The sequence below is a fragment of the Podarcis vaucheri genome (assembly GCF_965113315.1).
Source record: "Podarcis vaucheri genome assembly, chromosome: 5".
Taxonomy (NCBI): domain Eukaryota; kingdom Metazoa; phylum Chordata; class Lepidosauria; order Squamata; family Lacertidae; genus Podarcis; species Podarcis vaucheri.
The window spans coordinates 97613786-97630298 of NC_138763.1; the positions used below are offsets into that span (position 1 = coordinate 97613786).

General features: G+C 46.9%; 1 protein-coding gene across 6 annotated transcripts in view; it reads left to right on the plus strand.

Moving 5' to 3' along the window:
- TSC22D1 (TSC22 domain family member 1) overlaps positions 1-16148 on the plus strand; it is a 64380-nt gene extending 48232 nt beyond the window's left edge. For 2 of the 6 annotated variants that reach the window (XM_082223060.1, XM_082223063.1), the window contains exons 2-3: positions 10018-10069; positions 14781-16148. In XM_082223060.1, coding sequence (XP_082079186.1) covers positions 10018-10069; positions 14781-15038 — 310 coding nt within the window. In that variant the 3' untranslated portion in view covers positions 15039-16148. Of the gene's footprint in view, positions 1-6246; positions 6695-9250; positions 9624-9797; positions 9853-10017; positions 10070-14780 lie in introns of those variants that run through there. The other 4 variants (XM_082223064.1, XM_082223062.1, XM_082223065.1 and 1 more) reach the window with 4 other exon arrangements.
- Positions 16149-16513: the final 365 nt, after the last annotated feature.

A 16513-nucleotide genomic window follows, 5' to 3' on the forward strand; every position in this document is an offset into this window, starting at 1 on the left:
TTTGGTTTGAGCATAGCCAGGGGGGAAACCCTTTATTATTTTTAACCTCTCTTGCAAACAAGATCTCATTCTGAGCTTTAGCCTGCAGCTGTTGGCTACTCTTACTTCACGATTTCCTCTTTCTTCCATTTCATATACATGCTCTTCTTAAATCTCGGCTCACCTGTCAGTAGGGAGCCACCTTCCGCCAACAGACGTCTCTTCCTCCTTTGGAGAGTGGCAGGAATCATTCTGTCCGCTGCCCCTTCCACAGCCACCTGGGTGTATTCTGAGGTCAGCAATGGCTGCCCTTGCTCCTCTGGCCCAGAAGCAGTGTCCAAGGTCAATTTTGCAGTTCCAGTCTCACAACATGACTCCTGACAGTCCTGTTTCTGTGTGTCATACTCCTCTAGAGATTTCTCTCCTGCGTTGGGCAATCTTCCTCCTCCCTAGAGGCACCCCACCCCCATGTCACTGTTTCAGGACAGTCCACTCTGCTCTCTCCAGAAATTCCTCATTTTGCCTGATGATTCGAAGTGTCGATAGGTGGGCCTCAAGTTGGTGGACCACCTCTTCCTGCAAGGCAACCAGCTTGCACTTGATGTAGGTGTAATTTCTCACGTTCTCAGGCAGGAAGGCAAGCATGGCACAGGTGTTGACGCAGCTCCCTTGCTGCCCATGTTTCTTGGTCCTGTGTACACCATGGGGCAGCACGTCTTGCCTTCCACGCTAATTGCCCTTACAAACTGTCAGTTTGCATTTCTTCGTGCAGAAAGTATTGATCTGATGTGTAGAGATCTTCCCTATTCCAATTACAGTGGTACCTCGGGTTAGAGACACTTCAGGTTACAGACTCCGCTAACCCAGAAATAGTACCTCGGGTTAAGAACTTTGCTTCAGGATGAGAACAGAAATCATGCAGTGGCAGCGGGAGACCCCATTAGCTAAAGTGGTACCTCAGGTTAAGAATAGTTTCAGGTTAAGAACGGACCTCCGGAACGAATTAATTTCTTAACTTGAGGTACCACTGTAATTCAAGAAGGTCCTGGATGCTTCTCTGTGTGAAAGAAACAAGCAGAAGGTTTATGATATTTGGGTGATCCCTTCAGAGAAGCTGAGTACGGCAGGCTTAAACTGGTTCTCTTATCTCTTTCTGTCAAGGGCATGCTGACTACGAAAGTAAGGCCAGAAGGAGTTTGAGTTTCACTTTCTCTTTCTATCTCTTTTCCTTCTGGAAAACATTAACACTAAACATAGTATGCTAAGTGTTAAGGTTTAGACCAGGCTTCCTCAACCTCGGCCCTCCAGATGTTTTTGGCCTACAACTCCCATGGTCCCTAGCTAGCAGGACCAGTGGTCAGGGATGATGGGAATTGTAGTCTCAAAACATCTGGAGGGCCGAGGTTGAGGAAGCCTGGTTTAGACTTACAGTGGATGCTTCGGTTGTGAACGAGATCCGTGCAGAAGGCATGTTCGCAACCTGCAGCGCCGCATCTGTGCACACACAGGTCGCGATTCTGCGCTTTTGCACATGTGCGATTTAGTGCTTCTGCGCATGCACGAGCGCCAAAACCCAGAAGTAACCCGTTCCAGTGCTTCCAGGTTTTGGCGCATCCGTAACCCGAAAATATGCAACCTGAAGCGTCTGTAACCAGAGGTATGACTGTATTATAAATTATTGTAAGTTTAAGTTAAGTCTGCTGCAACTGGATTTCTTATGGGCAGTGCCAATCCTGAATATATTGGGTTTGTGACCATTTGCCTTCAGTAGCAGTAAAGCTCTGCTGGATGAAGTACAATTGCCTCTGTATCTTTCGAGAATCCTGCAGTGTGTTTAAGTTTTTACTCTGCTAACTATACACTGGAATATACTCTGGATCAATGCTGAGTAAAATTTCAATGACAAATTGCCCTTACAAACATCCCCTTTTTACAAATCCTGGTCATGAGCTCCTAGACACAAGCTCCCAGAGACTGCAGATAGAAGCGCTCATCTGTTTAAGGATGTGGTGGTCAGCCAGTTCTAGATGATGTTACTTTCAGAAGAATAATTCACAGTTTAGTAGTGCTCATGGATGTGGCCAAACTAAGCTGGCATGAGGTCACAGTTTAGAAAGGTGTGCAGGTCCAATAGCTTCTGGACAGAGAGAGCCTGGCTCTCCACACCCTAATAGCATTCAGGTTTGAGTTCTGTTTTGTACATGGGGCTACCATTTGAAGACTTGACAAGAGTACTTAGTCAAAGTGCTGCTTCTAGATTACAAGCAGGGACCAGACACTGGAACATTTCTTATTACTACTGTTGTTGTTTAGTCATGTCCGACTCTTCATAACCCCATGGACCAGAGCACGCCAGGCACTCCTGTCTTCCACTGCCTCCCGCAGTTTAGTCAAACTCATGCTGGTAGCTTCGAGAACACTGTCCAACCATCTTGTCCTCTGTTGTCCCCTTCTCCTTGTGCCCTCCATCTTTCCCAACATCAGGGTCTTTTCCAGGGAGTCTTCTCTTCTCATGAGGTGGCCAAAGTATTGGAGCCTCAGCTTCACAATCTGTCCTTCCAGTGAGCACTCAGGGCTGATTTCCTTCAGAATCATAGAATCATAGAATCATAGAGTTGGAAGAGACCACAAGGGCCATCGAGTCCAACCCCCTGCCAAGCAGAATGGAGAGGTTTGATCTTCTTGCAGCCCATGGGACTCTCCAGAGTCTCCTCCAGCACCAGAATTCAAAAGCATCAATTCTTCAGCGATCAGCCTTCTTTATGGTCCAGCTCTCACTTCCATACATCTTACATCTTACTACTACTACTACCACCAATAATAATAATTTTATTATTTATATGCCACCCATCTGACTGGGTTTCTGCAGCCACTCTGGGCAGCGTACAGCAATGCTGCAACACTGAGTTAGCATAAGACTCTTAATATCTGAGTCACGGGTTCAAGCTTCACGTTGTGCAAAAGATGCCTGCGTTGCAGAAGGCTGCACCCGAAGACCCTTGTGGTCTACAATTCTACTGGCTGGTGGTCCAGTCCCAAACATACCTCATTATGTTTGTTTCTATCTTTTTAAAACCCTGTACAGTTTTGGATAACGTTGGGAGGTCTATCTTCCTTAGTCCTTTGTACATGATGTAGAAATCCCTTTATTTCTGAGATCCTGCGAGAAGCTGTAGCCAGATTGGGAATCGGGCACCATCTGGTGGTCAATAGTCAACATTTCAAGCTTAAATAAACAAAGAGGAAACTTCCATCTTGGCTCCTCCCCGCACACCTTGAGCCAATTTTTTTATCTTTGCCTCACAGAAAGCAGTTGTTTTTCTCGAGACTCCTGGCTTCTCCTCTTCAACTTTCAGGCCTGTGGTTCTCCTTGTTTTCATATTTTGCCTCCTTTTGTCTGTGTTGCATCCGTTTATAACCATTTAGAAAAAGGTCTGTCTCTCACGTCTTTTCCCCTCGGCCTTTTCCCATTCTGGGCCTTTGTTCCTCTATGTCGTCCCCCCACCCCCAGCGCATAGTTTAAAGCCCCTTCTTGCCCCTCTCTGCCCTTGTTTTTCCTTTATTCTTCCTCTTTGTTCTGTTTGAGCTCCCCCCACAAACACTTCCTTAATGCTATATTTGCCTCTCAAATGCTGCATCTTTTCCTGCCTGTTCTGCAGCATTAAATCACGTTTTAACATACGGAAAGCTCTTGTATAAAGTCTTGCTTCCACTCTTAAGCAGCGGCTAACAGCAGCCAAACTTCCAAGCCTTGCAAACCAGGGCTTGGCCCTCTTGCAAGTTCCTCAGTGATAAAAACAGTGGTGTCCACCTGCCATTTTGAACTTTGGGAGAGGGGTGTCTCCCTCCCTCCCATTAAGCAAAATCCTTAATAATAGATCTGAGGGCCAGTTCAGGTGTCCCTCTGACTTCTCCCCTACTATGTATTGACCTCTTCATTGCTGGATGAGCGGGTTCAGTGAAGGGAGATAGGCAAACCAGAGTCTGATGAAGAAAGGAACCAATAAGGCAGCCTTCAGATCAGTATTAAGGCAGCTTTTCTTCCACAGAATTTGTCATACTTTCCCCATCTCCTCCAGGGTATGTAATGCTGGAAGCTCAGACTGGCATCCTCACGTCTCCCAGAGCAATCCAGCAGCTGTCCTACCCGGGTTGAGAGCACTGCTTATTTGGCTCCTGATACTCGCCCAGATGATGATAATAAATAGTAGTAGTAGTAATAATAATAATAATAATAATAATAATAATAATAATAATAAATTTTATTTATATCCCGCCCTCCCCAGCCGAAGCCGGGCTCAGGGCGGCTAACAGCAATAAAACAGTACAAAAGTACAGCACAAGCAACACTCTAAAATCATTCATTATAAAATTAATTAATTCAATCTATTACGCTGCCTCAAGGAGGTTTTACTAGTGTAGCAAGAGAGGTGGGTTATGCCCACAGCATCTCTGAAGCTCCTATGCACTCTATTGCACCTCTGCAAAATACACCCAGCGCTAGACAAGAACAAGCTCCATCTCAGACGAAATATCAAATATTTCAAGTATAAAATATCCCCACAAAGGTCCTCAGTCCCAGTCCAGAGGCTCTGCTTCCCCTGAGCTTCAGGATAGGGGAACTCGACCCCAACCCATGAGTTCCTCTGAAGACCTTGACTCTGACCATCAGCCTACAATGACAGTGATGACGAGTGGAGTGATGAATCAGAAGTCAAGAGTTATATAGAGTGTTTAAAGACTCATTACGTTGCAGAGCACAGTAGGAGTAGAGGAGGAAAATGTTCCTGAGCTGCAGTGGGCTGGTAGAATTCCCTCCATCCTCTTCCCCGCTGCTCCCAAGGACCAGGAGGGGTTGGAAGAGGCAGCTTGCATATAGGAGCGGTTGCAGGCTGATTGTGTGCATGTTGTCAGGTATGGGTACTTAAGTTTGGGGGAGGCATGGCTGTGCTGTTGCTCCAACTGTCCATCTCAGCTGTTTGTCCTTCTTGGGCAGAGTATGCTCAGGACATTCAGTAGTGCAGCACTGTTGCATCTTCCATAGAGATAGAGTGATTCTTCATATCAGTCCATCTTTCCTACCAAAGATACTCTCCCAAATCCATTGCCAGCAAGAAGAGCTCATTCTTCCATCCTTCTGCTCATCTCCAGTTCACGCCTCCAAAAAGGCATGGCACTCCCTGGACATGTGCCATTAAAGTCTACCTTCATCCCACAAAACCACTTTGTCAGACCACGTCATTTTTTGTCTCCTTCCACCAGCCAAATGCCTCATCTGATTTACTTGTGTCTGGCTATCATTAAACGCCACGCAACTATCTTGGCCAGCCGCCAGTTGATGGAGATGTCAGCCTACCACCATCCCACCATTCTAGACCATCCTTCTTCACTTATAGTCAACATCGTATCTTTTCAGTTGTAACTGATAATTTGCATGTGAGCATCTTAAATCGTTTTCCATCTTCTGCTTCTATCTAATTACTTCAGGAGCAGGCAAGTTGCTGAAACTTGGAGGGTATTTTAAAAATTAATTGTAGTTTGCATAGAAAGGACTGCTGTGGAATTTGTTTAATGTGTGCACATGCATGCACACATAAAAATTACCGTATGTCAGGAATGGGAAAAGGGAAGGGATAGTGAATTACATAGCTGTATCACATGCTTTGGTTATTGTATTGTAGTACATTCTGTGGTTGCCTTTTGCTTGATATGTGTTTCAGAACCCTATTCAATGTGTCAGTTGTGCCCTCTATGGTTTGGGTCCAGAATATCTGAAGGACTGCCTGAATGCACCTGTTGATATGTTCTGGGGATCCTCCGTTCCACATATTGTATGTGCTGTAATGCGTGGGACAGGGTCTTCTCAGAGGTGGCACCTAAGCCCCTGGTCTTCTGAAAGATTGTTAAAACAGTTTTATTTAAACATGCCTTTGATGCTGTCTGATCATAGAACTATAGAGTTTGATGGGACCATGAGGGTCATCTAGTCCAATCCCCTGCAACGCAGGGGTCTTTTTGATCCTCAGACTTGTTTTATGATTTTCCTGTTTTTGTAAGTTAGTTGTTTGTCTGTGAACTGCTTGGGGGCAGGGGCCAAGAACACACACACATACATTTTTATATATACTTATAACCGCAGCTTCTTCATGGAAGGGATGTAGGTCAAACAGATTTATGGCCTGGTTTCAATTGTTTTATCCATGCAATTTTTAAGAGACATTTCAGACATCTCCTTGGTAAGGAATTTAGTGTTATATATTCCTAGCGTTACAGGCAGGGCTCCTTCGGCAGGAAGGGAATCCAGTAAATAAGTATAAAGGTTAGGACTTCTGTTTACTACTATTATGTAGTTTGCTCATAATGACTCACTACTTTGATAACAACAACGCCTAGTGTCGAATATAATGCATTTGAAGCATTCCAAGCACTGCACATACATTATGGTAATATTTTCAACTCCCTGTCTATTGTCCCCAATTGGAGTTCAAGGGTCCTCTGAGAGCCCTTAGTAAATTTGTGGCTGAAGTGAAAATTGATCAGAGGTGTTTGTGGCTGCTGTGCTAATCCTTCACTGTTGCTGTGCTTAACACATCACACCTCATGTATGTTTTCAGTGAGGTTGCAAGTATCTGTAGTACTTTCCTCACAGCCCTTAGGTTAAGTGGCAAAGCTTCAGGATGCAAATTCTGAGACGCAAGGATTCAAATTGGGTTCGGTAAGCGATGGAAAGATCGCTTCAGGCTAAAAGGGTTCCCCACCCCTGGGTTATTGTAATCGTGCTCATATTTAAATTGTGAATCAATGACAATCTACAGGGGTCCATGCTTGCGTCACTTGCCAACCGCATCTATCCCTTTGCCAAATCTTCCACCACACCTGACAGCCCCTCCCTTTACACCTCACCTATCATTTCATAGCTTGCTCAATCCACTCCTCTCCCTCTTCCACCCACCCAGCCAGCCATTGCCTGAAACCAAACTGCTCTCTGAAGTGTTAACGGAAAAATCTGAGGGCTCCCTTGGACAAAAAGTAAAGACACCAACCAGGATAACTTGGAGCAAAACAGCAGCCTGTAGGCTTGGCCTTTATTGAACTGTTGCAACAGGGTATTCCCTTCCCTTGCAAGAGAGAGGAAAGACCCAGAACAATGGGCTGCAAGACCTTATAAAAACTTTTGAAATTCCCCTCCTCTAGGTCAAGCCCACCCCCAGAAACATCATGCATACATTACAGAAAGGAGGGGTTGACATCATGCATACGTTACAGAAAGGGTTGACATCATGCATACATTACAGAAAGGAGGGGTTGAGGGAGGAGTTGTGGTGGTAACCTGAGTGTCCTGTCACCCAGCTGGTTCCTCCTTTCCCCCTCCCCATGAGTACTTTCCAGGTGACAATGGGGAGTTTGCAGTTTCCTGCCCCCAGAGGGAAGATCTGATCATTGTCCTTTGTTTCAGCCTGTGGTGAATCCACTGTTCTTTGTGATTTTGATTGTCTTCTGTCTGGGATTATCAGGGTTGACATAGCAACTGGGCAGGGCTCCTGTGGATGTGCTGGGATGGTGAGGGGATTATGGCTGACCAGAAACCAAGCACCCCCCTTTGATAGTCCTTGTCACATGGAGTAAAAAATGGAACAGTGCAAATCCGATGTATGGTTGATTTTCTATGAATTTATAACAGAAATGTGGCGTATGTAGTGTGTGAGTGTGAGTGTGTGTGAAGTTTGTGCAAACAGAATGATTGGGGTGGGGGGGTTCTACCCTCCTTTAAATGCTTGACTGTGCCACCTGCCCCTAAGCTGTGAATCTTATTCCCAATCCATAGAAGGATTGTTGTTGAAGTAAATGCTCTCATCATAGCCTATTTGTTTTGCCATTTCCTCCTTTTTCTTCTTTTCGGCCGAATCTCTTTAAGGCAGAGATGGGGAAATCATGTGCCCTTCAGTTGCTATCACCCCTGACTACTGGCTATGCTGCCAGGGGCTGATCAGACTTAAGAGTCCAATGTCTAGAAGGCTACAAAAGGCCTTTGTACACACACACATATATATATATATATATAATCTCCAACATACAAAGAGAAAATTTGCAGGAGGAGGAAGGAGACTTAACCTTTGAAGACAAACTTGATGAAAACATTTGGCATCTTCTTGTGTATGGGAAATCAAGAATATATTGCTAAAATCTTCATGAGAGCTGCAGACACTAAGAACATGGTGATAAGAGAGTTGCACACATCTAAGTATGGTGTGGGTATTCTAAATAGCTTGGCTCATAACAGCTTTATTCTTCTAGCAGTTGCTAGAAGTCTTCAAGCCTGCACACTTCTTTAACTTTTTTTTGCTACAGGTACTTTCTCCAGAAAGCTGTTGGACTTCAACTCCCATCAGGTGTAGCCAGCACAGAAAGATGGGGGTTGTATTCCAGCAACATCTAGAGAAGGGAAAAGGTGGGTGAGGGTTGGCAAAGCAATTGGCTGCTCCTGCTGGGAGTGGATCATATGATTGGAACCGATAGGAGAATAATCCTGGGTGCACACTGGATCCAGTGTTTTGCCTCATTACAATGATCCAGTGTGTATAAAGATTTGTTGGGGTCTTAGGGAGACACCCCGATAATCAAATTACGCTTTCGGCTTTGCGATTAACGCTGCTGTATGTAATATAGCATCTCGCCGTTCTGTCCTATGGAAATTTATGCATGTTAGTCATAAAGGGGTGCTCCTACGATCCAGAGATGCAAAGAGGCAAAATAAACAAATTAACAAACAAATGCCATAAAAGGAGCAGCAACCACTTTCCATGCAAAGGAAGCCCTGGCAGACTTGGCTAGCGAGACCCTTCAAAGTAATATTAGTCATTTCCCCTCCACCTCCGCCTTTTATGTGTCATTAGGTGGCGCTATGGGAGGGGCTGCCCAAGCAACGCAATAACAGGCCTCTGGAGCAATGGGAGAGATGTTTTTTTTTAGGAAAATCGCCCCCCAAAGCGGCGTTATAGGCACGGGGAGCGCCTCGTTCCGCGGGACCCCCAAGGCCGGAGGATCTGGAGCGCGCCCTGGGAGGAGACGCGGCTCCTTTCCGCGCGCCCCTCGCCTTTTCCCCCTCGGACGTTTCCGCGCACCGCCTTGGCTCCTGCCCAAACTGGCTTCTGACGGTTCCAGCGAGGCTGTTGTGGCAAGTCGGGCGGGGGGGGGGCGGGCGAGGGCGGGGCCCAAAGCGTCCAGCCCGCCAATGGGCGCCGGCTCCTTTTGCATGGATTATGCAATGAGCCCGGAGCCCCCGCCAGGTTTTCCATCGGCGGAGCAAGCAGGGAAGCGCTGCTTACACGGAGGAGGAGGAGGACGAGAAGGCGCTTGCTTTTGCGCAGCTGCACCTCCGGCTCCCCTTCGCCCTTTCTCCCACTGCCCAGACCTTGCACCCCCCTTTGCCCCCCCGGGTTGCGGCGCTCCAGAAGCCCGGCCGAGGATTATTATTATTATTATTGCCCCCCACCCCCTCCCTTTCCCTGCCATTGCATGACTGCCCAATGGTGTAGGACGCAGGTGGCGATGGATCTAGGCGTCTACCAGCTCAGGCATTTCTCCATTTCTTTCTTATCATCGCTGCTGGGCACCGACAGCTCTGCCCTGAGGCTCGACAGTAGGTAAATGCGCGTCGCCAGACCCGGGTCTTGATCTCTTCTTGTGCACCAGCCGCGATTTGGGGCGGGGGGTGTCGCAGATCGCTTTCCATCACACACCCTCCTCCCCACCCCGGATCGCGGGCGTGTTTTCTTTTATTTTCGCCGCGGTGTCGGCGGCTCCTTTTGTCCTGCGGGCGAGAGATCTGGCGTGACACCTCCGGCTTTGCACCGCTGCTGTTCACCGCATTATGTAATCCCGAGGCCATCTTCCTGGTTTAGCGGGAGAAGGGGGTGGCGGGGCGGAGAGGAGGGGGGGGGTTGGAAACGTCGATCTGGCCGTGTGCGCGATGCCGCCGCCGCTGCTGCTGCTTTTCGGCCGCCGCTAACGCGCTCCTTTCCCCCTTGTGTCTTGCAGCTCCTCCGGTGCCAGCGTCGTAGCGATCGACAACAAAATCGAGCAAGCCATGGTAGGTGCCCGTCCGAGGAATGTGGCGGCGGCGGGGGGGGGGGGGTCGGGAGAGACGGGGAAGAAGGGGAGGGGAGCAGATCGGGAGGCTGCAGCCGCTTGCTGGCCGCTTTCCTGCCTCCGAGGCGGCGGATCGGAGCGCGCACTTAACATCGGGGGGCAGCTGGCCGCGCCTGCAGCCGGGGAGGGTGCCCCGTTTCCTTGCCTCTCCATGGCGCAAGGGCATCGTGCTTAAATGCTGGGGGATGGAGGGACACGGGCAGGTAGGTGGGCTAGGAAACGCCGTCATTGTTCAGGGATCGAGGCCTTTCTGCCCCCCCTCCTTTTGGAGAGGGGCAGCCGAAACCCCCAAGCAGGCGAATGGGGCTGGCTCTCTGCGCAAAAAGCCCCTGGTTTGATGCTTAAATAAATACATCTAGCGCACACTCAGGTACCTTTTTCTTCCGAGACATCCAGCCCCCAGCTCCCCCCCCCCGCGCCCGCCTTTGGGCTTTGTTGCTGGAGAACTGTTCTCACGGGATCCTCACCTTCTCCCGTCTCCCTTTCCTCCTCCTCCTCCTCTGTTGCTAGGCAAACTGAACTATAACTCGTGGCTATAAATAACCCGGGGCCTCGGATTGGCCCAGGCTCCGAATCGGGGCGGGCTCCTCGGGTGGGCCTGACGTCAGCGGGGGGGGGCTGGTGGGGAGGGGAATGCGGCAATCAACCCTGCCCTTTAAGAAGCAGCCAGCTGCAGCCGGTGCTCCGAGGAGGCGGGGCTTTGGGGATGCAGGCAGAGAGGGAAGAGAGCAGCGCAGGCAGGCAGGCAGGCAAGGACTGCTGCAGAGGTGATGGAGAGCTACTGCTGCTACAGAGCCACTGCAAGAATGCAAGAGCAGCTGCCACTGCTGCTGCAAGCCATGCGTGCAGGAATGGAGAGAGGGGGTCTGTCTCAAAATCAGAGCCATTGAGGGGGGGGGGAGGCAAATAAGATGGGCAGGCAAGCTCAGGGATGCCAACAGTATTTTTTCTGGGCTCTCTGCCCCCTTGCACGCACAGATTTGCCTAAAAAGTGCAAAGGTTTTGGGTTATGTGTAAATTGATCTCTTGCTTTCGCTGGTGGTAAGGAGGGCCCCAAAATGAATTGTGTGGCACATCCGGGTAGCAAGACATCTGACAGACAGGAATGTCAACTGGTGAAGAGTTCCCCGTAATTGTATTTCTATACTAGGGAACTGCTGAACCTGTTGAATTTCTGCTGCTGTTACGACTATTATTATTATTATTAGAATTTATTTGCCCTACACCCAGGGGTCTCAGGGCGGTTCACAGAATAAAATCAAGATATAAAACCACAAAATACATGATAAAAATAAAAACAATAACCCAATAGTACCCCCCCAAAAAAAATACATTTTAAAAGGGCATAGGATGTTGCTATTGGCAGCAAAACAGCCTTGCTGCTCTTCATTGCCAATCTTAAAAGAAGCAAAGAACTCAGATCTAATGACCTATAAACCACATTTGTTACTGTGGGCCTTGATCTAAAATACTGCCAATTGATCTACAGTATTGATCTCGGGCTGCTAGTGCTACATTCCATGGCTGGGATATTTCAGATGGAGGGCAAATCTTAAGTGATTTAAACCAAATTCAGATTGAAATTGTTAAAAGCAAGCAGTACATAAATAGCCTCAACCATTTGTTAAGATTATGTGTGTCGTCATAACTGCAACGCTGAAATACAGCCCAGTTCAAGCAGCCACACACTTATTTTTCCATGAGCAAAAAGGATTTGAGCTTTTGATATAAATATACCCAAGAATCCCCCTATTTTGTCCCATAGGTGGAAAAGCAATCCCCTTCAGCTTCTGTGGCTGTTAAAAAATAAACATAACAACCAACCGCATTTCCTAAAAACAAAATCTAAGAAGCTGACTAAAACACAAGAAGAAGATTTCGCTGTACTATACTATACTATACTATACTATACTATACTATACTATACTATACTAGGTTCCCCCACTAATTTAATCCCCACAGCAACCCTATATACCTCACTTGGTACCTCTTAACCATAGTATCTTTTTAAATCATAGTATTCCCCCCCTTCCAAATTCGGATTATATAAAGGCAGTGGGGGTTGGGCGTACAACTTTTTTGCATGAAATAAAATCTGAGTTAGAAAGAGCACGGCCTCCTCCTGTCTTCTGCTTATGTGTGGATGCTGAAAGGCGAGAGCAGGTTCACATCTCACAAAACAATTGCTTTTCATGGTGCCTGCACATTTTGCTTTGCAAATTTAATTCTGCAAGGGCTAGAGGCCTGCTGTTTGCTATTTTGCTAAAATTCAGAGCCTGAGCCGGTTGCTGAATCTGTGTCTGGTACAGCAGTATTTTTTATTATTATTATTATTATTATTATTATTATTATTATTATTATTATTATTAAACATTTGTATACCGCCCGTTTCCTGAAGATCACAGGGCAGTTCACATCATAGAAATACAAAATGAGAACGCAAAGAGTATAATAAAAACAAAAACAAACCAATAACTTCCCTCCCACCAGCACATTTAAAACACATTACTCCTGTAAAAATAACTGAACAGCTTGCTTCCATTTTTCTCAACCGTAGTGCAATCAGACACAGTCCGAGACATTGATTCTTTTGTATCCCTTGTATCTTGTTATTGAATAACAAGAAATATTAGATGTATCTAATGGTGGCAGCACCATTTCCTGGTCCTTTTCCAGGAATGTGAACTTTTGAATGCAATGTTTTAGATATATTTACCTGCTACAGAGCCTAGGGCTTGCCGATCAGAAGGTCGGCGGTTCGAATCCCCGCGACGGGGTGAGCTCCCGTTGCTCAGTCCCTGCTCCTGCCAACCTAGCAGCTCGAAAGCATATCAAAGTGCAAGTAGATAAATAGGTACCCCTCTGGCGGGAAGGTAAACGGCGTTTCCGTGCACTGCTCTGGTTCGCCAGAAGCGGCTTAGTCATGCTGGCCACATGAAGCTGTACGCCAGCTCCCTCAGCCAATAAAGCGAGATGAGCGCCGCAACCCCAGAGTCATCCGCGACTGGACCTAATGGTCAGGGGTCCCTTTACCTGCTACTTAGATATTTGTAAGATATATTCAGCTGCTCCTTACCTTGCTTGTGCAAACAAACTGCCATGCTAGTGAGCTCATTTCCTTCACAAAGTAGACAGCTGCATGCAACCCATCTAGGGTTGCACATAGATACCTGAACAAACACAATGGGGGGAAACACGTAGCAAGGATTTCCATTTGTGGAGTGGGGCTCCCCATCACCATGCGCGCCCCACTAAATTTGTTCTGAGGGTTCCTCCAACCTCCAAGAGCAGATTTGGGAAGGTGTGCATTAGGAGGAGAGGGGAAGTCCCGTTACGGAAGTGGCAATCTTTGCATTGATGGGATGTGATAGTTGAATAACACCCTATATTGGGAAGTTCATGGTTCCCACTCAGCACTCCTTGATATAACAGGACCCTAAGCGATAGCAGAACTCAGAGAGCAGGAGGAACGGTGACTTCATTCCTCCTGTGACTGCTGACTCTGTCCTACAGGGGCTCAGTTCTGGTTTATGTTTTTCACTTCTGCTAAAACATAACCATCAGTACGTTTACAGGCTCTGAATTATTATTTTTTTAACTGAGTCTGCACTAAAACCTTCCATACATGAGCATTCCATGGAAGATTCAACAAGTGGAATGTGGACGAAACTGTTGAGTGGTGTTCTGGCATGCATATGAGAATTGCTTGCCATTCCGTTTTGCCTTGATGCACTTTCCCTTCCTGGAGTCACAGAACTGTTGAGTTGGAAGGGAACCCCATGGGTGATCTAGTCCAGCCCCCTGCAGTGCAAATGAAGGAGCCCACCATCTTCCAAGGTCGTCCATTCCTCTGCCAGACTGCTTTTACTGCCAGAAAGTTATTCCTGATGTTCAGACATTAATAATAATAATAATAATAATAATAATAATAATAATAATAATAATAATAATTTATTATTTATACCCTGCCCATCTGGCTGGGTTTCCCCAGCAACTCTGGGCGGCTTCCAACAGAATATTAAAAGTCAATAACCTATTAAACATTAAAAGCTTCCCTAAACAGGGCCGTCTTCAGATGTCTTCTAAAAGTTTGGTACTTATTGTTCTCTTTGACATCTGATGGGAGGGCGTTTCACAGGGCGGGTGCCACCACTGAGAAGGCCCTCTGCCTGGTTCCCTGTAACTTGGCTTCTCGCAGGGAGGGAACTGCCAGAAGGCGCTCCTTGGAGCTGGACCTCAGTGTCCGGGCAGAACGATGGAGGTGGAGACTCTCCTTCAGGTATACTGGACCGAGGCCGCTTAGGGCTTTAAAGGTCAGTACCAACACTTTGAATTGTGCTCGGAAACGTACTGGGAGCCAATGCAGGTCTCGGGGGTCGTTCCCAGTCACCAGTCTAGCTGCCGCATTCTGGATTAGTTGTAGTTTCCGGGTCACCTTCAAAGGTAGCCCCACGTAGAGCGCATTGCAGTAGTCCAAGCGAGAGATAACTAGAGCATGCACCACTTTCTTACCACTGGAATCCTACCCTCTGCAGCAGCAGAAAACAAGTGTGCTCCATCTTCCATGTGGCTGCCCTTCAGATACTGGAAGATGGCTCTCATATCACCTCTCAGTCTCCTCCAGTCCTGACATTTTCTTTTACCCCCTCCAGGATCTCGTAAAGAGCCACTTGATGTACGCTGTAAGAGAGGAAGTGGAGGTTCTCAAAGAGCAGATCAAAGAGCTGATTGAGAAGAACAACCAACTGGAGCAGGAAAACAACCTCCTGAAGACACTGGCCAGTCCAGAGCAGCTAGCCCAGTTCCAAGCACAGTTGCAGACGAGTCCCTCGCCTGCGCCCTCCCAGCCGCAAGGGACAACTCCGCAGCCTTCTCAGCCAACATCACAAGGATCAGGACCGTCGGCATAGCCTGCAGTGTCTCGTTCAGAAGGTTTCTGGACTCTGCCATGGCAGGACTGCCAGGAATCCAGCGTTGCCTCTTCCACCCTGCATGCTGTTCCCCAGTCAGGAAGACTCTCCTGTGCCCCTGCATCCATAGCCACAGAATGTTTTTTTCCTGTATTTAGCTGTCCATCGGGAATGAGAGAGCCGAGCTTTCTTTTTATATATATATTTTCAAGTTGAGTGGGGGAGCGTCTCGTAAATGTTCAGGGAATTAGCACAAATGCACTGGGGACGTCAGTGGCTTGCACAGGTGGCTGGCTGGCTGCTAAGACACATGGAGCCGTGTGCCTAAAGTCTTTTCCCTTAAGACTTTCCATGTGGCGCTGCAGTGAATGCGAGTGCTGTGAATCGTGGAAATATGAAGAAAAACCGCTGGGGTAATGGGGTGAAGACCCATTCTCCAGCGTGCAACGAAGAAGCCAAAGTAAGGACTGATTAAAAAAAAGGACTGCGGGAGACCGAGTATATTTTGGCTTTCGACGCCTGCAGCCTTAAAATGCACATAATGCACTCATTGTTTTCTGTAGCCAAGGATGGGTGCAAAAAGTTGTATTTCTAGGAGGAGAGCAGGTAGGTGGCACATCATTGTGACATAGGATCATAAAAATGAAGGCTTATTTGCTTCATGTATATTTGTGTATTTAGTGTAATTACTTTGTAAAATAGGAACTGTAACTACTCATTAAGTTGTACAGTGTGAATTTAAAGAATGAACTGAACAAGTTTGGATAGGGTTTTTTTAATTTTATTTTTGATGCTGCGTGAATAAGATTTGCACCTATTCAGCTCTTCAGAAATTGGCGGATGCTGTTTATGTAAGTTTTGAACATTTCCTCGGAGCCGAATACCTTGAAGTCAAACTCTGTTCACTACAATTCAGTTTCATTCAGAGGGAATCAATTCACAAAATCGAAAACAGTTTCTCACTCAGTCTTTTTTGCATATGATCTGTATAGTACTATGCATATGTTCCTGTGCATGTTCTTGAGAGGGAAAAGGAAAATTGTAAAATGTCAGTATATTTAACTGTTGCACTTCTGAACTTCCAATAAAGCATAAAACATTGATTTAGAAGCTGTGTATTGAGGAGAAAAATTGTTTCCACTTCTGCCTCCAGGTGAAATCCTACAGCCTTTTGGTTTTGATATTTTGAAATATGTACAGTGGGGGTTAATTTATGTCAAGAGTGGTTTTTAATATTTTCCTTTTATAAACCACAAGGGTGTTGGTGGGGGCCAGGATGTTACTAATCCTGTCCTCTACGTCAGGGTGTAAAGGCAGCTCATTCCGACACAGAATGTGACTGTCTTCTGCTGTGTCTCTTAAGCTGAAGGCTCCTTGGCTGGCTGGTGAATGATCAACAGCCACCCCACCGAGTTAAAGCAACAGGAGCCGTTCCTTAGCAACCAACTAGCTGCATTGCCTTGTGACTAATGGCA